General features: G+C 42.1%; 1 protein-coding gene across 1 annotated transcript; it reads left to right on the top strand.

Moving 5' to 3' along the window:
* Nucleotides 1-1,227: 1,227 nt before the first annotated feature.
* On the top strand, nucleotides 1,228-24,180 carry DERL1 (derlin 1). Its single transcript, XM_016207748.2, has 8 exons — nucleotides 1,228-1,548; nucleotides 11,043-11,154; nucleotides 14,293-14,357; nucleotides 15,390-15,416; nucleotides 15,995-16,090; nucleotides 17,212-17,264; nucleotides 18,815-18,925; nucleotides 21,973-24,180. Exons 1-8 carry the CDS (start codon nucleotides 1,396-1,398, stop codon nucleotides 22,109-22,111), a joined length of 756 nt encoding a protein of 251 aa, XP_016063234.1. The 5' UTR covers nucleotides 1,228-1,395; the 3' UTR covers nucleotides 22,112-24,180.
* Nucleotides 24,181-25,292: the final 1,112 nt, after the last annotated feature.

Here is a 25,292-nt window from a genome sequence, read left to right as displayed (position 1 = left end):
GAGATGGTACAGGTTCCTCTTCTGGCTTGCAATTCCCTTGCTGCAGCAAGATGATACGTTGAACTTGTGTGTTTCTGGTGGTCTTTACTGAATGGCTTAGTCAATCTTAAACTGTAGGACCTACATCTGAAAAGTTCTATTCTGTATCTTTTTAGATTCTTCTTTTAAAAGATGGATTCTCATTTACCTGTAATTTAAGTCCCATCTGATGAACTAGATCAGCGATTTTCAACCTTTATTGTGTCATGGCCCACAAAAACTAATTACTAAAATTTTGCGGCACACCAAAAAATATATTTTTTGCTGATATGACAAAAAAAAAGAAAGTATAATTTTGATTCATTCACACTGGCTGGCTATTGTGTTGGCTGCTTTTTTGTTTGTTTGTTTGTTTTTAACCAATCTAAGGGAAAAGAGGTTAGTGTCCCTGACTAAATAGCAGGTATTACATGTTTATAAAAATTCTTGCGGCACACTGGCTGAAAAATCGCTGACCTAGATTAACAGTCAAGATGATTTCTGCTTTCAGTTCCTTCGGCATTCCAAGTTAGAGTGGCTGTTTTCTCCGCATGGAAAACTCTCCAGATCTTTGCCTGGGGTGGGGGTGGGGGGTCTAGCTCAGCTCAAACATCACCTCCTCCCAGTTCTCTCTGACCATTCTCATCTGAAGTAGCCGTCTCCTCCCCACATTCCCTCGCTGCCACCCGGTCACTCTACCCCATCATCCGAGTTTATTTTCCATACTTTTCTTATTATTCTGGAATTATCTTATTCAATTGTTTATCTTTCTAACCCCATTGGAATGTAAGCTCCGGGAGCGAAGGCTCCAATAGCAGCAGCATCTCCGATTTCTAGATTCCTACCCGGCGCTTCCTAAGCCCTCAACAAACACTTGCCGAATGAATGAACAACTAAGGAACCGTGGGCTTTGTTTTCCTCCTTCCGCTTTAAACACCTTCTAAGCGGACCTACCTGAATTACCGGGTACGGCGTGGACGGAGATCAGCCTCGCCATTGGCTGGAGTATTAGCCAGTTGCTCCTGGCAACTACTGTTTTCCACCAGTCGTGTCATCATCCCGCCTGGCCCCGCCCCTCATCGCTCCGCCCCCAGACCGTCGAGCTTCCGTCAAGGGGTAAAAACTGTACTTGCCCTTTAAGCGGCGGGACTTCTGGTCGACGTCGTCCGCGGCTGCCGGAAGGGGAAGTTTCGCCTTCGAACGCTCCCTCGCTCGTCCGAATTCGGTGGCGCCACGTCCGTCGGTCTCCGCCTTCTGCACCGCGACCTGGGCGGCTTCCGCCTCGACACCTTCCACTCGCGAAGCCGGCCGCGTTGTGAAGGGGCCGGGGCGGGGAGTCGGGCGGCTGTGCGCATCCCGGCCACCTAAGAGGCGAAGATGTCGGACATCGGGGACTGGTTCAGGAGCATCCCGGCTATCACTCGCTATTGGTTCGCCGCCACCGTCGCGGTGCCCTTGGTCGGCAAACTCGGTCTCATCAGCCCGGCCTACTTCGTCCTCTGGCCCGAAGCCTTTCTCTACCGCTTCCAGGTACTGACTGGCGATCAGGGGAGTGGAGACTACAGGTCCCAGGAGGGTCCGCGGCGGCGGAGCGTAGACCGGCAGGTTGCGAGCGCGCGGTGCCTCGTGGGATTTGTAGTGCGACCGCTCCAGCGGTTTAGGGCGGGGTCCTGTGGTCTGGGGGCCAAGTGGTGGTAAAGGGATCTGGAGCAAGGGCCTGTGTAGCTGAGCCATGGAAGCTTGGATTTGGTCCGCCTAAGGGACTGATTGCGTCCTTCTATTAAGACTGTGCTCCGTGCTCTCTGCAGTCAGAGAAGGAGGCAGTGGGAAGGGAGTTCTGTGATAGTTGTCAGTCTGTTGGACGCCAGGGATTAGCAGCGTGGGTTTTAACTGGAGAGCAGGTGCCCTCTGACCTTTCTCTGCGCAGTGGGTGACCTGTGGCTGTCAACTTACCCAACATACATCTGAGTCCCTTTTATGTTAATAGAGTTTGTTTTGTAGGAGTGATTTGAAGTCAGAGGTGCAAAGAGTGAGTTTGTCCCCTTTTCCAAGCCCTGACCTAGTATCTGGCAGGTAGTGTTTGAAGGTGCAAAGGAAAGAGTAAAGAGTTAATTGCTCCAGAAATGTAAGGCCTTGTTATTTTTTTAAGCACGAATAGTCCAAAATAACATTACTGGCAAGAGAATATTAGTTTCCTGGAAATTGTCTTTATTCACTGGATTCTGTGATTTAAATCTTTAATCAGTGGCAGGGGTGATACTAAGATCTGATGTTAATTTCAACACATTATTTGGCCTGTGGATAATATCCTCTTGTTGTCCCCCCTCTTCACTGGCTATTTCTTAATCCCCTTTGCTGGTTCCTCATCTTCGTGACCTTTAGATGTTATGATGAGCCCCAGGGACCAGGTATGGGACCTCTTCTCTACCCTCTGGCCAGCTGTCATTTAGCTTCATGGCTTTAAATACTTTCTATAAACTGAAGACTCTTAAATACAAATATATTTTTAGTTCAGATCTGTCTCCTAATTTGCAGACTTGTACATCCAGCCATCTATTTGAAATTACTACTTGGGTGACTGATAGATATCCCAAACTTAATATGTCCCAAACTGAAACCCTTTTCCCCTTTGCCCTAGAAATAAATAGAAACACTATTATTACAGGAGCTCAAGCTAACAATCATGGAGTTGTCCTTCTCTTTTTCTCACACTCCACAGTCTGTCAGCAAATTCTGTTTACGTTAGACATATAACCAGAATACAGTACCTTTTCATTCTGCATTGCAAGCCATTATCGTTCCAGCCTGCTCCTTTCAGTCTTTTCTCTAGACAGCTGGAGTGATCCTTCTAAAACATAAATCAGGTCCTGTCAGTCCTCTGCCCAGAACCTTCCAGTGTTTTCTCAACTTGACACGAGTGAAATGAAGTCCTTTCGGTATCCTGCAACGCCTTACTGCCCCTCTGACCCCATCTACTACTCTCCATCTTGCACATTAGGGTCCTCATTGGAATCCTAGCTGTTTCTTCAGCAGCTCACTTGATCGCTCCTCTGGGCTGTTTGCACACATTGTTTCTCTGCTTGAGAGAGAGAACCATGGTTTCCCTCCTTACCACCTTCATGTCTGTGCCCAAATACCGTCTTACTTGGAAAGGCCTTATCTGATTGCCCAACATAAAGTAGTACCCCTTCTTTACTTTGTGTCGCTTACCCTTAATATCTTTTGTACGTATCACCCCTTGGTATTTGTTAGTTCACTTACCATCAGAAAATAAGTCTCCATGAGAGCCAGATCTTTGTCTTGTTTAGCACTGTCTTTGTGACCTAGAATAGTGGCTGGCACATAGCAGGCACTTGTGCATTGGTTCACTGCTTGGACATTATTGGACACTGGTGGTACGATAGTGAATAAGACAGAAGAAGTTGCGGCTCCCGTGAAGAACATAGAGTCGTGCTGGAAAGTGGCTTAAGGGGTGTGTCATTTGATAGAGTGCTCCACAAAGCCTCAAAGAAGATATCTGAACTGAAGTCTGAATGATGAGGAGCCAGCTCTGGGAAGCTCTGGCTCTGGGAACAGCCTTCCAGGAAGAAGCAATAATAACAAGCTTAGAGGCAGGCCCTAGAGACAGGCCGAAGACTGGATGGCTCTATGGGTCGGCTGCGGGAACGAGGATGGGATGAGAATGGCGTAGCCAGGGGTGAGCGCAGGCGGGGGAGGGTGGAAAGGGCGGCGGGGGCTGGGTAGGGCAGGGCCTTGTGGTTTGGACCTTCCTTCAAAGACACCAGGAAGGCTTCGAGCCTTTGAATAAAGGATTGACAAGATTGCCTTGACTGCTCTGAGGACAGACTTGTATGTGAGTGGGGGAGATGGAAGAATCAAGTTAGGAAGCAGGAGGGATGATGTTTTGGACCAGCAGAGCTGTGCAATAGAGAGAAATGGATAAGTTTGGGAGTTGGAGTGAACAAGTGCAGCTGCGTGGGTATGAAGGGTGAGTGGGTGAAGGAAGCAGGACTCATAGATGTCACTGTTTTCACAGTGGGTGCTGGAGCCCTGTACTGAGATTGGAAGTATTTAGGGAACCTTAGGTGTGGGAAGGGGGAGGGTATGGGTAAAGAGTTATGTTTTGAATTACCTGAAAAGACTATTAAAATTCTCCCTTTCCAACTACACATCTGTGGGAAGTCTGATTTTCTTCTTATATTTCAACCAAAACAATATATCACAACAGGTTGAATGGAGAAGATGTGAGAATCTGGTTGTCTTCTATGAAGCCAGACATTAAGGAGAGTTGTAGTGTAAAACGTCACTTGCTCACTAATTTTATTTTTTGGAAAATTAGTTTTCATTAAAAAATGCTATTTATATTAATATGTAGTGGATTTATTATTGTTATCTTAAATAAAAACTTAATTTTTTTTCTCAGTGGTTAAAAAAAAATTACATTTTGGCCCTGTTAAGTCTAGAGATGCTTTTTGGGCACCCGAGTGGAGAAGTTAAGTAGGCAGTTGGCTATTAGAATATGATTCGCGTCTGCCGCCAGAACTGCTTACTGCTTTCTACTTACTTGCTTTGGTACATATTTGTTGATTGAATGAACGTTCTTTACTTCGTGCCTGGTGGCGTGTTGGGTAATGCGCGTGCAGGAAGAGCAATGGCTTTCAATTATTTTGTGGGAAAGACATGGTCAAAACTGGCTCTTGACCTCCTTGCAACATCTTGTTTACTTGTCTAGTCAGATTAGTAAAAATAAAGCCTTTCTAATAGACCACAGGGGTATAATGTTAAAAGAGGTGAACTGATTACAAAGGTCATCATTCATGTCACACCTTCCATGATTCCCCCATCTGCCTTACCTTGCTTCTTGGGGGCTTGTTATCCTGAGCCTGGGGAGAAGCTGCTGCAGGAGGCACGACAGTGCACTGACGGCCCAGGTGTGAAAGGACCAATCTTTATACCTTCTTGCTGCTGCTGTGAATCCTACCCATTCTGGACAAGTTTAGCTTTCAGATCCTCCTGGAGGAAGTTGTTTGTAAATGAGAGGCTAAGGTGTGAGGACAAACAGCATGTGGTGTGCTTTCTGCTAGAGGCTCATTTTTTTTTTAGAAGCTGGATCTTTCACAGCCTCCAGTAAAGATGGGGATGATTGATTTAGAATTGTGGACTAATGTTGCAGGTGACAAAAGTGTCTTTTCCTCCTTAACTATATGTTTCCTCTGAGTAGCTTGTTGGTTTGGAACTCCAACGTGTAAAATGTTATTTCCGTACTTTGGATAGGTGGAATAACATGGGTATGTGTTAAGACTCACTTTACTGTTGTCCACAGTTCCTCGTCCCTCACACTTAACACCGTCAATCAGATAGTTCACTGTGATGAAATGTGTACATATTGGTCCCTGATTAACTAGGAGAGAGGTGGCAATTTCCTGCTGCTCTAGTTTCTGAGATTATGTCTCCCAGAGCTACCTCCACAGCAATAGTTTATTTCTTTGGACAAAATAACATCATCCCTTCCGTCTGTGTTGTCCTTCTCCATTTGTTACCTCATTGAGTCCCACAGTCACCCTGAGATGCATGTTACCCCAGTTTACAGACAACTACAGTTTCTGTTTCCATTTCCGTGAGTTGATCTGACCTCTTGTTTAACTCCTTTGCATAATCTCTACCAAAACACATAGATAAGTGTTTAACATTATGGAGAGAGATTTTTTTTCCCCAATCAGTCATAGCAAGTTATTTTTCTTTTTCTGTTAGTGTAGAAAGACTATGGGATTTCAAGGAGTTGAGTCATGGTCCTTGGGCCTAACTGGCTCAGCTCCTTACTGGTTTTATATCCTTAAGCAAGTTATGTATCCTTTCTGAGCCTCAGTTTCTTAAGTCCCGAGTACATGTATATAACCAGCACCCAGATCAAGAAACAGAACATTACCAGCACCCCCAAAATGTTCCTACTGCTCCCTCTGTCCACTTCCTCCTCCAAGGGTAACTAGTATCTTGACTTTTAATATCATAGGTTGTTTTACCCATTATTTTTTTTTTATATGCTATAAGTGAAATTATACAGAATATATTCTTTTGTGTCTAGCCTTTCTTTTCTTCTTTTCCGAGCTTATACCTTTATTTTTTTTGCAGTGCACTGACTGTAACTTCCAGTACAATGTTCAATAGAAGGAAAAGTAGCAAACTTCCTTGTTCTATTTCCAACCTCAGGATTTGAAATCAGTCCGTACTTTTATTTATTTATTGAGATAATATTGGTTTATAACATTATATAAGTTTTAGGTATGCAACATTATGATTCGACATCTATATATAGCACAGTAATTCTCTTTTTAACAGTACATTTGGGCGTCTCCCATATGGTTATAGTCTTGCATATGGCTATAGATTGCTCATCCCCATATTGTTCCATCGTGGGAATAGACCACTATTTATTTACCCATTCTACTGGTATTGGACCTTTTTGGTAGTTTCCAGCTTTGGCTGGAATGAATAGTGCTGCTTGAACACTCTGGTACATGTCTTGGTAAAGGTATGCACTTCTGTTGAGTAGAGTGGATGGCTTCTAATAGCTCTTTCAAATCTTCAGTTGAGACTGAGTGCCTTTCATTTGTTTTTCTTGCATTCCTAGTGTATCAAAAAAACCCCTACAGTTTACTAACACCAGCTTTTGGCATCAGCTTTTCTTAATTGCTTGATGACCCATGCAGACTTTAACTCTAACCAATCTTTATTTCAGAAAAACCAGCATTTTTGGTAGTATCCTACTCTAGATTCTGGATGGCAGTTGGGATTATTTCAGTAGGAGATTGTTTGGGAGATTTTAGTTCAGGGATGGTTGAACTAAATGTTCTCTCAGCAGAGGTTGTCGGACTAAACTAAAGAACACTGTCTTGCCCAGCCGGGTGTGGCTCAGCGGTTGAGCATCGACCTAGGATCCAGGAGATTGAGGTTTGATTCCCGGTCAGAGCACATGCCCGGGTTGTAGGCTCTATCCCTAGTCGGGGGCATGCAGGAGGCAGCCGATCAGTGATTCTCTCATCATGGATGTTTCTATCTCTTTCTCTGAAATCAGTAAAGATATATTTTAAAAAAAAAAAAAGAACACTGTCTTATGTGTTTTTAAAAGTCTTATATGCCAGTGAACGTGTGGGCTTCCTGCCCTTGTTAGGTGAGGAACTCTGGGCGATGACCTAGACTCTAATGAGGGACTAGCTTTCCTCATGAAAAAGCTGGGGTGATTATGGTCTGGCCGTAGGATTGCTGTGGGGTTAAAACCAGGTGCCCCCCTCTGAAGCTTCTGTCACACGAGCCACGCAGACCTCTGCCTACCAGTCCTGGGCTCCTCGTGCTGCCCCGGCTACCTCTAAAGGGATCCATGGAGGCTGTCAGGGTTGAAGACATGCCTCTGTCACCCCCAGCCCTGAAAATAAGGCCTTTTCCTTATCATAACTGCTTACATATCAATTAGAGGAAAGGAGGGGGTTTAGTTGGGCACTTTCCATGGGGATTTCAGTAATACTTTATTACATTGTGTCCTTCTGAAGAGACAAATAACCTCCTGGTATTTTCAAATTATAATTTTAAAGTAATACAAAAATAATAAGACTCCTAGATCAATGAAAGCAAGTATAACTCAAGGGTAAGCCTAATGAACGAGGAACAAAAGTGAAATATTTTGACAGATGCTGATTTCCAAAGAACAGGTGCACACAGTGGCTAAAAATAGTGTCATGTTGTCAGTGTTAGTGAGAAATGTAGTCAGGAAAAAAAAAGTTCCTTTTCTAAAATCAGGCCTTTAGTAACTTCCAGGAATATGGGGGTAGCTTAAAATGGGTATTTGTAAAAACCCGATTAATGTGCATCTCCTAAAAGATTGTAATAGTCATACACCCACACATAAACATTTTTTTTATAGACCATCTTTTTTCTTTTTTTTAATTGATTTCAGAGAGGAAGGGAGAGGGAGAGACAGAAACATCAATGAGAGAGAATCATCCATCGTCTATCCCCTGCATGCCCCCTACTTGGGATCGAACCTGCAACTATGGTACATGCCCTGATGGGGAATTGAACTGTGACCTCCAGGTTCATAGGTTGATGCTCAACCACTGAGCTACACTGGTTGGGCAACAAAGCATCTTCTTAATACACTTTCCTAATTCCAACCTTGTACGAAATCTATGAGACAAGGAAGGTGGGAGTCATAACACAGGTGGCATTGGGTAGTTGAAGACACAAACTCCAAAGTCCAAGGCCCCATGGCTACCTAAGAACCAAGGCCAGGGCTTGCTTGCTTCTGGTCTCTACTCCCAGTGTTTTTCATAGGAAGGATCAGGATTATGTAAGTATAGGAGTACTGAAAATGTTTGCTAATTGTAATATACCTCATAATGGTGATGTCACTTGTGAGAGGCATTGTAAAAATTGGGGTTTAGTATCATAAACTCTGGAGTCAGGCTGAGACAAAATTCTGGCTCTACCACTTACTAGCTGTTACTTAATCTATACAATCCACCTCCTGAGTCAGTGCATGTAAGGGAACAGAATAGCACACTACTTTTTTTAGAAGTCATTAGCCAAAGTACAGCAAGTATTAGTGTATCACCCCTTTTTACAGATGGTGATTGAGGCTCAGAAATGAGAACTTGTACATTAAGACTTCAATCTAGATCTTCTCAAGTCATTTCTAGTGTTTTCTTCCCATTAGACTATATTGTTTCTATGATAAAATCATGAATAAACCTACTGTTAACCAATTTTGTTTTACTGCTTTATTATACATTTCTTGCAAAATCACTTTTTGGCTATGTAAATTGCATTTTCCTTCACAGGGAATTAAGCTCTGTGGGTCCTACTACTTGGAGAATATAGCTTGCCAGCTCTGTGTCTGGCCAGGCCCATCACTGATGTGCTTTCTTCCAACTACACCCCAGTTGTTAGCAATACCTGCTCATTGATTGTGCTCTTGACATTCTTTGGGACTTTGTACTGGTTTTTCCAAGACCACAGTTCCCCTCCCTCGTGTCTGCTCTTGCTTCTCTGAGCAGCTTCCCCCACTGTTGAGAACTCCTAAAGCCAGCCATGCCTTTTGTGCTTGTGCAGTAAGACATAGCTCTCCAGCCAAAGCCAGCATTATGCTGGCATTTCCTAAAGTCTGGGAAGGCCACCTACTTCCACCACTGTATTTAACGTGTTCTGGAGGTACTTGCCAGTGAGTTAGACAAGAGTGGAATAGGACACACAGTTTTATTTACAGACAGAGCTCTATCCTTGGAAAGCCCAAGCAGGGCAGTTTTCAAATATTACAAACAATAAGATAACTCAGCTTTGATGAGATAGAAAGAGGTAGAAAGCAGCAGCTCTATGGAAAACTGTAAATGATATGAAAGACTTCTTTCTGGCTGGTATTATATCAGTATCATATTACATCACATTGATATAATAAAGATACTGGTTCTAGTTCATTTAGAAAAATAAAATATTGAGATGCCAAGAAAATTGTGACAAGTGTGGGAGAAAAACAGGAGGGGGATTATTTAATTATATATTTTTACCAAGTATGAAAACATATGATAAAACTAGAAATTAAAATAGTTTGGTATCGGTATAGGAATTTAGTTCCAAACAGAATAGCCTGAAAGTAGGCCTGAATACAAAAAGGAATAAATATATGATAAAAGTACTTTTTCAAGTCAATGGAGAAAAGATGGGTTACTCTGTAAAAAGAATTGGGAAAACTGAATGATCATCTAGAAAAATAAGTTGGATCTCTTCCTCACTGCTTAGGTAAAGCATGAATGTGCTAAAATAAAACTGAGGATTTTTATCTTCTTGGAGTGGAGAAGTATCTTATAAGCCTGATACATTTGCCTACATTAAATTAAACTTTTACATGTCAAAATATGGCAAAAATACCATAAATGCATAAGTCTAATGACAGTCCAGAAAATATTTGTAGCAGTGAGAAAGGGAAATTTCCATAATATGTAAAGAAATCCAAATCTAGCAGAAAAATGAAGAAAGGAAATGCTAAAGTTTTGAAAACATGGTCGGTGAATATAAAATACACTAACTGGTGAGGGTGTGGAGAGAAGGCAGGTGTTAATCTACATTTTAGGAGGAAGTATAAATTGGTTAAACATTTTTGTAGTCATTTGGCAAAATCTACCAAAATTAAATGCAGATATCTAATAAAGCAGAATGACTGACAGAAATTTATAATTTATTGTATATGTATAAAGAGGATAGTCAAGAATATTTATTGTGGCGTTGTAGCAGTTTAAATGAAGTTTAGATAGCCACATAAAAGGAATACTGTGAAGGCAATAAATACATTTTTTAAGGGAATGAAACTAGGTATAGAACAGTATGATAGAAGGTAGGATGAAAAGGGATGCATAATAGTAACGCATAATGTTATTTCTTGAAAGAAATACAAGAAACTTATCTGTTGTTGCTGGAAGGGAACTGGAAGACTGAGAATAAGGAGAGGCTTACTTTTCACTGTAGAACTTTCTGTAATTTTTTTTGGTGGTGGTGAGGGGTTAATATTGTAAAGTGAAGTGTGTATGTTGCCTAAGTAGCACAGTGATTTGGGTAAAAATTTTACTTCTACCTTTTGAGTATGACGTTTTTTGACAAGGTTTGTGATCTGAATAGTAGCAGTATTTTCCTAAATAGAGATATTACTATACTGTTAGAAATTGTCTTTGTAAGTAATTTTTGACAGGCTTAACTGTATGCTTGATCCCAGTAAAGACTAACCCTATACTTCTACAGTACTGATTTTGTTTTCAACTTGCTTAGAAATATTTATTGCTTATTTTATGATTTCACTTTATTCCATTGATTTGCATGCTGACATTTTGTTCGGTCGTTTTCTTGAATGATACTGGTGGTGTCCCTTTAGTAGCTCTCATCATTGAAAAGAATGTTTTACAAGGGTTAATTTTATGTAGTTAAAAGAAAGAAAAAAAAATGAGGTTTAGCGAAACTAACAGCTGTGTTTATTTTAATCTGGACAGATTTGGAGACCAATCACTGCCACCTTTTTTTTCCCTGTGGGTCCAGGAACCGGATTTCTTTATTTGGTCAATTTATATTTCTTATATCAGTATTCTACACGACTTGAAACAGGTATGTTATGCATAATTGTTTTAAGTATTGTTTCTGTTTAACTTACTAATCATATGTTTACTTGGAGGAATTTTGAGGGCAGTCAGCATGTATAAAGAAATGGCATAATGATAGTAAGTGCTCGATTTCTAGCCCTCACAGCATCATCGTGAGGTATAGGTAGCAATGTCCCCATTTCATAGATGAAAAAACAATCCAACAAGATCAGGGGTTTACAAATCTTGCCCATGTCCTTAGTGGCCACACTGTTTGCCTTTCACTGAACTTGTCATCTCACTCATTTCTGTCACACAGAAGTTCTTGTTCTTTAGTGCACAATTGGGCTAAAGTGTACATGTCTCCTAGATTAAGGTTGAAAAACATTACCTTATGCAACTAAAAGCCTAGACTTAGTCTCTGTAATTGAAACATTCAACTTTAAAATACATAGCCAGGGTTTAGTAATATGATAGTTTATCAGATATGACTCCCTATATGATGTTGTGGATAAGGTTTCTTATAAAAATCTTTTCGTACAAGGTTTCTTACTAATTGTTATTTATTTCCTGCAGTATCTTATATGCTGTTCTGAATTGCTTATCCTGAGAAGCAGTAAATTGTTACTGCTATGTCAGATGTGAACATAATGATTTTGAAAAGGCTGGCTGACTTCAGACTTTCTAAACCTGTCAGCTGTTAGCTCAGCTTTGAGAATTCTGAACCACCCTTAAATCTGTCAGTTTGAGCTTTGGGAATCAAGCTCTTAACTGCAGGGAACTAGAAGAATGGGCATTTATGTGTCAAATATAATCTTTCCTTAAATTGGTATTTGCTACTATGTGCTTTTTAAAAAGGAAAAATCTTTATGTTAATACTAAGTGTCAGGCCTTGGACTTACTACTGGGAGGGACCTAGCCCATTGTCTTAGTTTTATAGAGGAAGAACTGGAGCTTCAGGGAAGTAAACTTGACAGAGGTGAAACTCCAACAGGATTCTCACACCATGTCAAGGGTTTGATCCTGAAATCCACCAGAATAGATGATTTTCATTTTCCCTTGTCCCAGTGGGACCTGATTAGCATTCTATCCCTCTGATATAATTCAACCTAGGATTAAGTTGTTGGAGTAATGGTTTTTTAATATTGGTGGCAAATTCTACATTAAATGTAGATGACCTATGACCAGTTTTAAAAAAATTTTATTAAATAGTTTTCAAACATTTATAAAAATAGAAAGGTTAATGAATCTTTTTTCTTTTTATTGAGAAAAATTTACATAACATAAAACTCACCTTTTTAACCATTTGAAAGTGTATAATTCTGGAAATTTCTTATAAAGGGCATCATACAATACATGGCCTTTGGAACTGTGACCACCTTCTTTCACTTACCATCACGTTTTCAAGGTTCTTCCGTGTAGCATATATTAGTACTCCTTTTTATTGCCAAGTAAGATTCCATTGTATGGAACCACCACATTTTGTTTTTCCATTTATCAGTTGATGGACATTTGACTCTTCATTGTTTTTGGCTGTTATGAATAATGCTGCTGTGAACATTCATGTAGAGAGGAACTTTTAAGATCTTTCCATTTAAATATGATTTTACAGAAAAGAAAACAATGGTCTGGAGAGGTGGTGACATGCCCCAAAGTTCACACAGCTGTGGGAGATAGCACAGCTAGTACTGCACCCCAGGTGTGCTGATTCCTTGTCTTCTGTCACCGTACAGCCTCAAGGTAGCATTTTGACAAAATGTTTGCCAAGTGCGTATTTTCCTGCCTGGCTGACTTAAGTAGATAGCAGTGTTGGCTTATTTGTATTTTTGATTTAAACCGAAGACTGCAGTTTGAGGCCAGTTAATTTGTAAATTCCCAGTTGCAAGCTTGCCAAAGAATAAAGTACTGTAGTTTATGTGAGTAAAGTATTTTAAGTTTTCAATCTAAAGAATCCTTAGAAATTCCGAAGCCAAAACCACATAAAAAGGAAACAAAGCTACCATTACATTCAGAAATATTTGTTAGAATTTCAGCTCTGGTTCATCAGAGTGATATCTGCCATTAAGTATCCTTAACACTGTGGCTCAAGTGTGCCTTTGAGGTACCAGGGGAGAGATAAGGGAAAAGAGGAGAGATGAAATTTATTTTTTTTTAGATAGATTTTTTTTTCTGCCTTTCTGACACTTGTCAGGATTGTTTTAAATTGGAGGGAGGGAAGGTGAGCGCTTGAGCTAGAGTGACCTTACAGTCATTTGTTTCTGTTTTCTGCCTTTCTTCTAGTCCTCTAGCCTAAGGCATAAGGACTCTCCTGAGAAGGGAGAGCTGGGCCGTGTTGATTTTCTGCCGGTGGAAAGTCAGAGCCTGGGATATGGTGCAGTGACAGGAGCACTAAACCAGCAATTAGACTACACTCTGCTTCTAACAAGCCATGTGACTTTGCTCATGTAACTTTATTTCCTCATCTTTCCAAATGGGATCTAGGCCTTTCCATTTGATCTCACAGGTGCATGAAGGTTGAGAGTCAGAGGCTATGGAAAGGTTTGGCTGTGTCCCATCCCCTGTCCCCCACACTGTTTTCTTGCTGGAGTGAAAGCTCCTGGATGCTGGAGACGGAATCTTCTCAGTAAGCCCAGTGCTGGACTTAAAGTCCACAAAAGTGGTTTTGTATGTGTAATAGTAATAGTAAGTACCTCCCAGCATAGTTCGGCTGTGGTAGACTCAGTGGTAGGCAGGACAGATATGGTTCCTCCCCGACAGAGCTTACAGTCTAATGCAGGGGGAAGGGATTAACCAAGTAATCACAAATGTGTCTTGGGGTCATGATGAGCCACGAAGGAAAGTCCGACCTGGTGTGATGGTGTCTCAGTAGCTGTGGAATCGAGGCCTCCCTTTGGATCTCTTTTACCCCAAGGTCACCAGAGCATGGTACTGACTGGAATTCAGTTGGGAAAACCCAGGTTAGCCTTCCTAGCTAACTGTAATTCAGGGCTTTATTGAGACATGGGTTTAGATATTTTTAAAAATTTACTCTTATTGGAGAGGAGTGATTTAAAAATATTCTCATTTTGGCTTCCTCTAATTTTTGAAGCATTTCTGTACATAGAAGTGATTTATTTTGTTCTGAAATTCTCAACCATGACATTTGGCTTATTTTTGTTTCTAGGAGCTTTTGATGGGAGGCCAGCAGACTATTTATTCATGCTCCTCTTTAACTGGATTTGCATCGTCGTATCCTTCAGTCTGTTATTTTGGGCCAGAAAGAAACCAGTTTTGTTTTTTTTCAGGTTTGGGAAAACAGACAGTGTTCTGTGCAACACTTTTCAAATGACAGTATTTGCATCTTTGTTTACTCCAGTTAATAATTAAGAATCATTAAAATTCTTTTTAAACACTGTAGTAAAGCATACAGCCCCTGAGTGATGCATTCTCTTGCCATCGCCTCTGTGGATTTTCCCACATTTGGTTGTGTTTTATTACTGTTCCCTCGTCTTGTTCCCAGTTCTCTGTGTTCTCATGTGTGACAGCTTGTTGACTGCAGCACAAAGAGGTTCCGGGCCCTGAGACAGCTTTTGAAATCTGTGGTCCTGATCAGAAAACTAATTTACAACCAGCATCCTTTTCTGACTTCATTTCTGCCCTTGTCTTGGGGTCCTAAGTAGTAATGCAGTCCCTCCATAAGTACCCAGCTCTGGGAAAGGACACAGCATGCGTCTCTGCTGTGTTTCCACCACAGTTGTCAGCAGCCCTCCAGCTGCAGACCTTCACAGATGGCGAGAGACGCAGAAGGGACTTGGTGGCTCAAGTCCTTGCTTTGGGGCTTAGCTTCCATTGACACATGGCCAACAGCCAGAAAATGTGGCACTTTGGATGCCCTTTTCCCTCCTTGAAGGGAAGAAAAAATATTTTGGACTTCAGCCACACTGAGGAGCCCTGAATGTGTAGAACCATTATTTGTTTCAGAGGACACAGGCATCTTCATCTCCTAATTAAAGGAGAGATGCTGAAGGTAAGGCAAGGGAGAGGGGACACAGGTGACCAAACCGAGTCATGCCGAAGCAGGTAATTCCTACCCTTTCCTTGCCATCGTATAGTTGGATAGAATATTCAGAATGGACAGTATTAGACACCTTTGTGCTCTGGATGTTTTAAGCCACCTGAAGTTTAGAAAAGTGTGTTCCCTCAGAATACTGGAAGGAAATGAACTTTTACTGGGCGCGGAATGCTTTGTTTCTGTCCCGATCTTTAACTTTACAAACCAAGATTACTGGCTTAGCAATGGACATGCAGGTGAGTTGCAACTATCCACTTGCCCTTTTATATGTTTCAGATATACAATTAAAGGCCTTTGACAGAAGTTGAAATTGCATTAACTATGTGGTTAATTATGTGGTATATTGAAATGATAGAATTATAGCTGTTTTTATTTTGAAGATCTTACATGAGTTAGCTAAACCATTACTTTTCTTACTCATTTCTGGCTCCTTTATCATGTTTGAACACTGAGAATGATGGCTGTCCAGTATTTTCTATGCATGTATGTGGGTATACATTTTAAAAATTGGTAATATACAGTAAGTAAAGCTTTATGCCTACTTTTTACAAGTAACAGAGCTTGACCCTGATATTTCTGAATCTATCTAAAATAATATAACTGTGTTGTATTTTATAGGATTTTGTAGCGTACATTGTATGATTTATTAGAAGGATCAGCTTAGAATTTTGATGAGTTGAATTTCTTTTTGCTTTTTGAATGGCCTCGTGAGGATTCGTTTGGAGGGGAGAGTTTAAAAAAAAAAAAAAGATTCATACTAAGCCTCTGTTCAGGCCTCTGGAGCCTGGTCCTTACATGTTGATTTCTTTTGCAGTTGCTGATGATTCCTCTGATAATGTCGGTGCTTTATGTCTGGGCCCAGCTGAACAGAGACATGATTGTGTCGTTTTGGTTCGGAACACGATTTAAGGTACTGTAACCTCCTTGGGAAAATGTCCTTCTCATTTGTCTGCAGAAATCCCTCTTCAGCCCAGAGATGTACTTTCTGACTCGCCCAGAAGAGGTCAGTGCAGAGCAGTGTACCTTAGGCAAGGCCTTTGCCTTCTCAGGCCCCCTGTTCCTCGGCCAACCCAGAGTCCTTTGCTGACTGTCACTTCTCACACCCTCTGCACCTCAGTCCCCTCAGCATGTGTCCCTGAGTGAGCTCCTGTATGTGTGTGGTGGAGAGGGGAGGAAAGAGACTCATGTGAAACCCTCTCTTTTAAAATCTGTTCTTATCACTCCCTGTTACATATTTTGCACTTTGACCAAAAATTGTTGTTTTGCCCCCACACACTTTCTTTTGTGTTTTCTCTCACAGTTTCCACCTGAAACATTCTTTGGCCATCTTCCTTCTGCAGATTTTACCTGTCCTTAACTGAACAGACTTATTTCCTGAGTCACCTGCCTGGAGTTAGCTGTGCCTTTGGGCTTCTGTAATGTTTTGTATTCCTCTTATAGTACTTACCACATTACTTAGGTGTAACCCTTTCTTTACTGGTTTGTAAAGTTCCTTAACTCTTGGTATGATATCTTGAATCTGGTAAGGGGCTCAGATGTTCAGTTCATCCGGACAGCTGTCTCATTTGGGAGAGTGTTAGTTCAAGATGTCAGTGTATAAAGAGACAGAAATTCACCTAATTTTGTGAAATATGTAAAAGGAGAACCAAAAAAGATGGGATGTTTTTAATTTACTGGTAACAATATGCTGGGTGGAGTCTTAATGGGATTCTATTATGGACCATGCTTTTAATAGCATAGGACACTCATCTACTTTCTGGAGTTATTTGTTCATTTTAATTCAGCAGGATATGTATTGCATTTGGTACTGTCAGCAAAGCGCTCTGTCTTCCAGTTACCAATCTAGGAATAAGTATAATTTTAGATAGGAAGTTTTAAGTACAATGGGAATGATGCTAGATTGACTGGGAAGTTTGGAGAGTGACCTTCAAAGGATTTATAAAGCCCTTGTTAGCACACCCGTCCCTGTTCCTGCCCACTCTGTATCCCCTGTAGGTGTGGTTACTCACGTGTGTGTCCATTCTTTCCTAGGCCTGTTATTTACCTTGGGTTATCCTTGGATTCAACTATATCATCGGAGGCTCGTAAGTGACATTAGATTTACTTATTTATTTTTTGAGAGGCAACAAGCATTTATTTGAATTCGAAAGAAAAGCTGTTTGGAAAGCACTGATTCAGGCAGAAAGCCAAATAGTGTTCCCTCTTAGATTTATGGGATTGGAAACTAATCCTGGACCACTTCCATTCTTTCTTATCTTCCTTCTCTAATTTTATGAAACTTTAAAGAATCTCAACATTGATGCATCGGGACCTTATACTTACAGAATAATTTCATTTTGATATAATTGATTCAATTGCAGGGCTTTAAGTACATTTTAGCATTGAGTGATTGTTTTCTTGTTGTTAGCTCTCTATGACAGTATGCTCCGATGTGTGTGTTTTTGAATAAATATTCATTTTTGGATTCACTGTCCAGATGAGCAAACATAGATCTAATTTGTGTCTGAACTGACTCCTTTAAGAGCTGTGCCTACAATAACTATGTTCTTTAGTCTTAATTTTTTGGAAACTGCTCACCAGTCACAGAAATGCATATTCTCGGATAGGAAGTAGTTTTGTAAGTGGTTGGATGGCACAGAAATTTTGACCAACCAGGGTCAAATTCCTAGTCTGGAATTAGACTGAAGACTTAGGAGAACCTTGACTGCATCGAGTCCGTTCTGGGAGGGTAATGTCAACACGCAGCGATTCTGAGAAACCCCATTTCTTACACTGCAGAATGTTTTCAATGTTTCAGTAGCGTCTCATAGTGCTAGTTCTTAGTATGTTCGACATATTTGCTCTGTGTGGTCCTGACTTCTGCATACTGATAGGGAGAAATGAATGGGGCAAGCAGGCAGGCTCTCTTTAGAGAGCAGCCAGTTCTGAGCTGGGTAAGGCCGCCCTGCCCCCCAGAAGGGCAGAACTGGAAGCAGCTGCACGTGTTGGTCTGTCCCTGCCAGAATCGTGCTGCAGTGAAGACAGGGAACGATATGCAATAGTAAGAGCGGATCTATAAAACCTTGCAGTGGCCTCTGTGTAAGCCCTGGGAAAACTGAAGAAGGTCAGTGCTAATTTTAGGATTACAAGGTGAAGGTCACCTTTCCGAAGTGATCTCTGTGATGTCTTACACAAGGATGCCGGGGACGAGGGAGAGTGCCCCCTGGCACCAGCAATGGGGAGCAGGCATCTCTCCCCTCCTTGCTCCCGTCCTTCCTTCTTGATGGCCTTCATTGATCGCTGTGTCTTACAGATACAGTCAGTATTTCAAAAGTTTGCAGCTTCTCCAACTCTTAAGGCAGGAAGTAGCAAAAACAATATTTTGAGGGTGGGCTGGGGCTTGAAAGAGATGTCAGAGGGGCAGCTGGCCTTGAGGAACATAGAGCCCATTGGTCCAACAGGCCTGGTTTCCCTTCTCCCTCAGAATACATTTACCACTCAGACTACAGAGGGGGTCATTGTCGAGCTGTCATAGGCCCCAGGGATCACAGTGGGCTGCCATGAAGGCTCTCCTCCCTGTGCTTTTAGTTAAAATTTACTGCATCTCACTTCACTGCTTGAATGTCTTCACACTAATTTGGCTCTCTGTTTGCAGGGTAATCAATGAGCTAATTGGAAATCTGGTTGGACATCTTTACTTCTTCCTAATGTTCAGATACCCTATGGATTTAGGAGGAAGAAATTTTCTTTCCACACCCCAGTTTTTGTAAGTGTTTTTCTCCTCTCTTGTTTAACAATCATTTTGCTGCCCATGTTCTTATGTATCCTGATAAAAACTCCACGAGGAATAGGATTCACCTCTCTGTCTGATGGAAATGTGAGCCAACAGTTAAGTTGCCCTCGTCACAGAGTCTTAGGAAGCCAGGAATGGAAGCCACAGCTCAGTCTTCTTCGTAGTGCCTCGCCAGGGTCCTGAGACTAGATTCAGGCATCACAGGGAGCCCACCTGAGGACAGCTCCAGTGTGTGCAGCAGTGGGGCCAGGATAGCATGTTAACAATTTCCCCCAAGAGTTTGGGTGAGGACGGGTAAGGGAGATAAGTTAGTTCATTGGTTAGCAATGTAATACACTTTTCTATTATATATAGATTAGACTATTTATGTGATTTTTCAGAGTTAAAATGAGAGACTTGAGGTTTGTATAGTCCTCTGTTTTAGGGTTTACTCATGTGAGGAGGCCGAGGGCACAGCTTTGGTTTTGAGACAGACCTGAGTTGGAATCCCCTTCCCTTCATTTACCAGTTATGATACTGGAAAACTTAGTAAAACCTCCAAGCTTCAGTTTTCAAGTTAATAAGTTTGGGAGAGCCCCAGCTCACAGGACTGTTGGAAGCACAGTAAAGCTCAGTAAATACAAGCTCAGCCTGTTCCTGACATTGGGGCCGAGGGTGGGAGAGATGCTGACGAGCCAGAAGAGATACTGACACACTCAAGCATGTAAGTAATATGACCATTCTGTCAGTGAAGCAAAAGGCTGTTGAAGGGACCAGTGACATCACCATCTGGGTGTCACAGCCTGCCTGACAGTCACGCCTAGTCTCCAGCTGGGGATATGTAGTAATAGCTTGCATTTAAAATCTTTAAAAAAAACCCACACCAGCCCTTTTCATGTTTTGCTTGTTTAATGTTTTGCAGTTTGTCATTCTTCCAATGAGGGCAGTAAAACTTGAGTAGGTCACCCCCTTTTATAAATTAGCAGTAGGTTTTGAAAGAATTTAATTGTGAAATATAATATACATACAGAGAAGTACACTGTTGTGTTGTATGGTTTTTGTTTTTGTTTTTCCTTTAACAACATGAAAAGAAACTTGTTTCTCTTCGAGTCTTGAGTTGCCTCCAGGCTGAAGAAACAAATGACCAATCTGCTTTCTAATTACCAGAGGACACACAGTAACAGCAGGCTTGGATTTTTGATCTAGGTCTATCAAGTGAGATGGCAGATGCATCAATTAAAATAAAAGCGTGGTGCTTTGGGGGGCAGCCAGCAGTTACTGTACTTTAAATGACCATATTCTAACTTAACGGCTTGAAGATATTTCTCAATTATGGGCAGTGAAGTACACTAGATTCTAGTGGCAAAATCAGCAGCATGCTGGAGCCTGCCTTCCATTTGAGCTCTCTGTTGGTGGAAGCCCTTCTGTTACATTTTGCATAAAGATCAGATGACAAAATGTAGCTCCTTGCAAAAACAGTAACTGCTTTGAAATTACCATAACTTTTTGTTGATTATGTATAATTGGGTGTCTTTTTATACTAATTACTTGCATTTAATTTCCCTATCTGTTTAAGCAATGGAGATGGCTTCCATATTTTCTTACAGTAAGAACCAAAGCAACACGGCCCTACCATTGCCTTTTAAAGTGTTCTTATTATACACTTTGGAGGAGTATTATACCAGGATGTCATGGATGTTGAGAAACAATGCTTGGAAATACATTTTGATTTAAGGCTAGAGCTGTGTTGGTTGAAAGGGGAAGATGTGAGTTACAGGATTCTAAGATGCAGCACCATTCTGTATTCCATCTAGAAAAGTAGGCAGACCCTCTTCTCTGCTGTATGCAGTTATTTTTCTGTTTAAAAGGGGGTCATTGTCTTTTTGGGAGGGAGCATGAAGGCACAGGGGTGATGTAAACAAATGATGGCTGCAGTCACTAAGTGCTGTCACTCGAACCATGCTGTGTGTGTCCCTTTGCAGCACAAGGCCTGGAGTATAGTAAGTGGTGCAGGATACAGGCCCCAAAGCCAGGCTACCTGCATTTGAATCCTGACTGTCAGTTTAGAAGAGCTTTACTCAGTCTTGTCTCAGTTTCCCTGCTTATGAAATGGGGTCATAGTAGTGCTTGCCTCCTAGGGTTGTTGTGAGGGTGAGATGAATTCTCTAACATGCAGCGCCTGGTGTAAGGGGAACGCTTTATGACGAGGTTGTGCTCTGCAGGCAAGTCACCCCTCACGGTTTAAACAGGTGTCGTACACGGTCTCTGCCTTCAAGCAAAATTTTAAACATTAGGATCTAATGAGTAGAGTAAGTTTAAACACAGTCAAAGTTTCCTAACAGTCAAGGAAGGGAAATTGTTGGAAAAACGGAGAACCTGGACTTGGATTTAAGTTCTCTTAGCTGTTCTGTGACTCTTAATGAAACTGTAAGGTGGCAAACCAGCTAACCTGTCTGGGCTTCCCTTTCCCACCATCTATAAGATGAATGCAGCTGGAGGGCAGATGATGAATAAACTTTAAAAACACACCCAGACCTCCAGGACATGACACCGCCTTCTCCAGTCCCCCGGTGGATGCTGTGGGACTCAGTTGCTTGCATGGTGCAGACGCTGTGTGGAGCTGAACACACAGGCTGCACACTTGTCTTTTTTTATACCCTTTGATTCATACGTAGGTGCATCAAAATACTATATATAGGTGTTTTTTTCTAGTGGTTGGGCTTATGGGAGTAATGTTGTTTCTGTACTATTCGGCATAAATTACTTTTATAATCAGAAAAAATTTTTTTAGAGTATGAATTTAGCTGAAAACTTAGTAAATTTAAGAAACCTGAAAGTGAGTGCCTTCTCTGGTCAGGGTGTTGAGCTAAGTGCTGAAAGGGCAAGTTAATAAGACATTGTCCCCAGCCTTCCATTGGCCACACACGAATACAATTCTGTGTGACGGACTGGGGGACACCAGGAAAGGGGCTAGGTGGCCCGACGGCCCTGTGGAAGTGATATTGTTGTCTTCTCTCCCTCTGTTCCCCGCTCTGCTCCAGGTACCGCTGGCTGCCCAGCAGGAGAGGAGGAGTGTCAGGATTTGGTGTGCCCCCTGCTAGCATGAGGCGAGCTGCTGATCAGAATGGTGGAGGCGGCAGACACAACTGGGGACAGGGCTTTCGACTTGGGGACCAGTGAAGGAGTGGCCTCTGGCCCGCCCACCAGCCACTCTGCTCAGATGAAGTTTTCCTCCCAGTGCTGGGTGTGCTCAGCAACCAAGTCTGGCAAACACTGGTGGACCTGACCCACACTGAATGTAGTCTTTCCATACAAGACACCATTTTCTAAACCCTGAAGAAAATATAAGTGTTCCTCAAGTTCCGTGATTCTCATCCAAGTCCTTACTGCTATGAAGAACAAATATCAACTGTGCAGATTTCAGAAATGACTATTTTTTTTGGTGTCTTCTCTTCCTTTTCCGTCTGAATAATGGGTTTCGCTAGGTCCTGGTCAGCTGTCACCAACCTGGGCGTGTGGGGTTGGGCCACCAAATGCTTGTCAAAAGGACTCTTACCTCTTTCTTCCACACATGCCTCCCTTCTACTTTTCCAACCCCCAGACTTGCAGCTAGGTGAGGTTCTGCCTTTGACAAGCTTTTTTATTTATTGACTTTTGCCAAGGCTTGGTCACCAAAACCTTGTTCAAACCTTTCTTCCCCTTTGGTGGCAGAACTGTACCAAGAGCAGAGAAGACTGGCACAGCGGACAACGAGCTTTTTACCAGCTTTTGCCATCACTGTGACCTGGTATCAGTTACAGCCACTTACCACCTCTTCAGATGCTTTTATAAAAAAGCACCGCTGGGCCAGCAAGGGCAGCAGATTAGTATGAATAAGGCATGAAGGTGTTGCTAGGCACTTTTTCCCTAAGTTAAGTGATCACAGCCATAGTGGAGTTGCATCTTACACAGGGGCTAGGTGTAAACTGCGTTGGGATAACCCTTTGCATCTCATATGTAAGGTATACTGACCCTGGGTGTGTCCCCAGGGTAGCTGGGTTGTATTGTGCTAGGAAGTCCCAAATCACACTTGCCACAGGCAGGTGCTGTCTTTGAGAGGCCCTGGGCATTGATTCCATTTCATTCTCATTCTCGATATATGTTTATTGAGTAGAGTGGTCAGAGAACTTTAGACCCTATTTAAATTGTCATTTTTTGACCTCCCTCCCCCTTTTAATGGCCACATACTTCAGTTTATTATGCGGAGGGTGTTGCTCCTTGGTGTGAAGATCATTTCTTAAAATCTAACGTAAGCAAATCTAAGTGAATCACATAATTTTGGGTTGTAATGGCTTCAGAATCATTGTGATTGAGAGTATCATTTTGATTCACGAATGTCCATCAGACCAACATAAATACCCACAACTCCTTTCTCATAGGTGGGCTTTTCCGTCAGACCTGGGCCTGTCACCGAATCAAGTTTTTTGAAGGCCATGGTGTTCTGCACAGTTTCTGATTTGATAGGTTTATTCCGAAAGCAGATGTTAGCAGTGTTGAGCGGCTGCCACACTTTAGTCATCTAAAAAGACTTTGAACATTTTGATCAAGTGTCTTTTCAGGAACCATTGTGCGTTAACAGGATGACTTCTTCGCCCCGCTCTTGAACCGTGATGTGTGTGATCCAAGAAAGTGGGCATTGAAAACAGCTCCTCCTCTTTAATCAACTTTGTTTGTGTGTACTTCTCCATATTTAATTTATGTGGTAAAATAGGAGGTGGGGAGAATGTGAACCTTAACTGTCCTATGTTCTGCTGTTGACCTGTGGCCACAATAAAATGCACTTGTAAAATTTAGAAGCCATTTTCCTGTTATGTTGCATGTGCACTCAGTGCAGGGGTGGAGGCTCACTGCAAAGATTCTCGTGGGCAGCGAGCTGGAGTCTGCTACGCCCTCTTAGCAACTCGACGGCCCGAGAGCAGAAGTTTTTCTACAGGTTGTTACATAATTCTTCAGGTCAAGGCAAAATGTTCATGAAATTCTTCCTCTTATACATGTTTAGGAAGCTGGTAATTTTACTAATCTTGTCTGGATTACCTACTCTTGGGAATAATTTTAGCTAAGCAAGCTATTTGAGATTTGATTTGGCAAGGCAAGACGTGACAGTGGATTCTCTTTATGAATGAAAAATCCTTATTTTGTGTAGAGAAATTCCCTTTTTGTAACTAATCATTTTTATTGGTAAAAGTTGTAAATTAAAATGTACTACTTGACGGTTGTCTGTCATAAGTTTCTATATGTCTCCTCTGCTCCCTCTTTGAGATACTACATAATTTCTGGAACCAGTCACCTCTTGGGCATTCAGGAGTATTCAGTGTTGCTATTATAGCGACATAACAATACTTCTGTTCACGTGTGGGAGCATGTCTGTAGGATTCATTCCTGGGTTCTAATTTAATGAAGCAGGATGGTTCCGGACACTGCGGGAGACGGCTGCGGAGAGGAGGAACTGCAGACCAGGGGACTGGGTTTTCAGTGGGTGCTGTGGTGCCAGGCATAATGTTAGGTGCAGGTATAAGGTTGATCTGAACCAAGGCCAGGGGCGGGATGGAAGAGACCTCCATGAGAGAACTGCCGGGACTTAATGAGGAAGAGGGGGGATTATGCAAAGGGGTTTCCATTGGACATCAGGACGCCTAAGTTTCCCATAGAAACAAAACTGGCTGAAATAATGCTATTTATAGGTATTGTTGGTGCAGCACTTTACAAATAATTGGGTGCTGCTGGACCAGCTGGAACGCCTAGCCACTACGTGTGTGCTTCTGTGGAGAAATACATTAAAAATGCTAACCCCATGAATTTGGAAATGGACTTTTAGAACATGATCTCTTCCTGAATTCAGGACAGCTTTGCAGAAGGCCCTAGTGAAAGAATTCGATTGCTGTTGCTCTCTCTGTTCCCATCCTTCAGGTCCCTGCCAGCTTACACACTGCACCAAGGGGAGGCCTTATAGATCTGAGGGCGAGGTAGGATGTCTCCCATATGGTCCACTGGCACCCTGATCTCTGCTTTATGGTGCTCAGCACACCTGTGGGCATTTGTCTAATGTCTCTCCTGTGGTCTGTTAGCATCATGGGGACAGTGATGACATCTTACCATGGTTGTAGTCCCAGCACGTAGCACAGTGCCAGCCACGTGCAGGTGCTTGTTTATTTGTTGCACCCAGCTGAAATGTGGACTGGGGTTAATGGGTTGGGGAGGAATTTAGCCTGTTGAGGGAAGGAGCCTGGTCTCCTAGGACCCTCAAAGGATTGTTGTTCATACATGGGAATCATAGTCTCTTGAAGGACTAGAAGAGGTTGGAAATATTAGCAAGAATGGATTC

Source organism: Miniopterus natalensis, chromosome 16, assembly GCF_054644295.1.
Source record: "Miniopterus natalensis isolate mMinNat1 chromosome 16, mMinNat1.hap1, whole genome shotgun sequence".
NCBI lineage: Eukaryota > Metazoa > Chordata > Mammalia > Chiroptera > Miniopteridae > Miniopterus > Miniopterus natalensis.
This window is presented reverse-complemented; position numbering and strand designations above follow the sequence as displayed.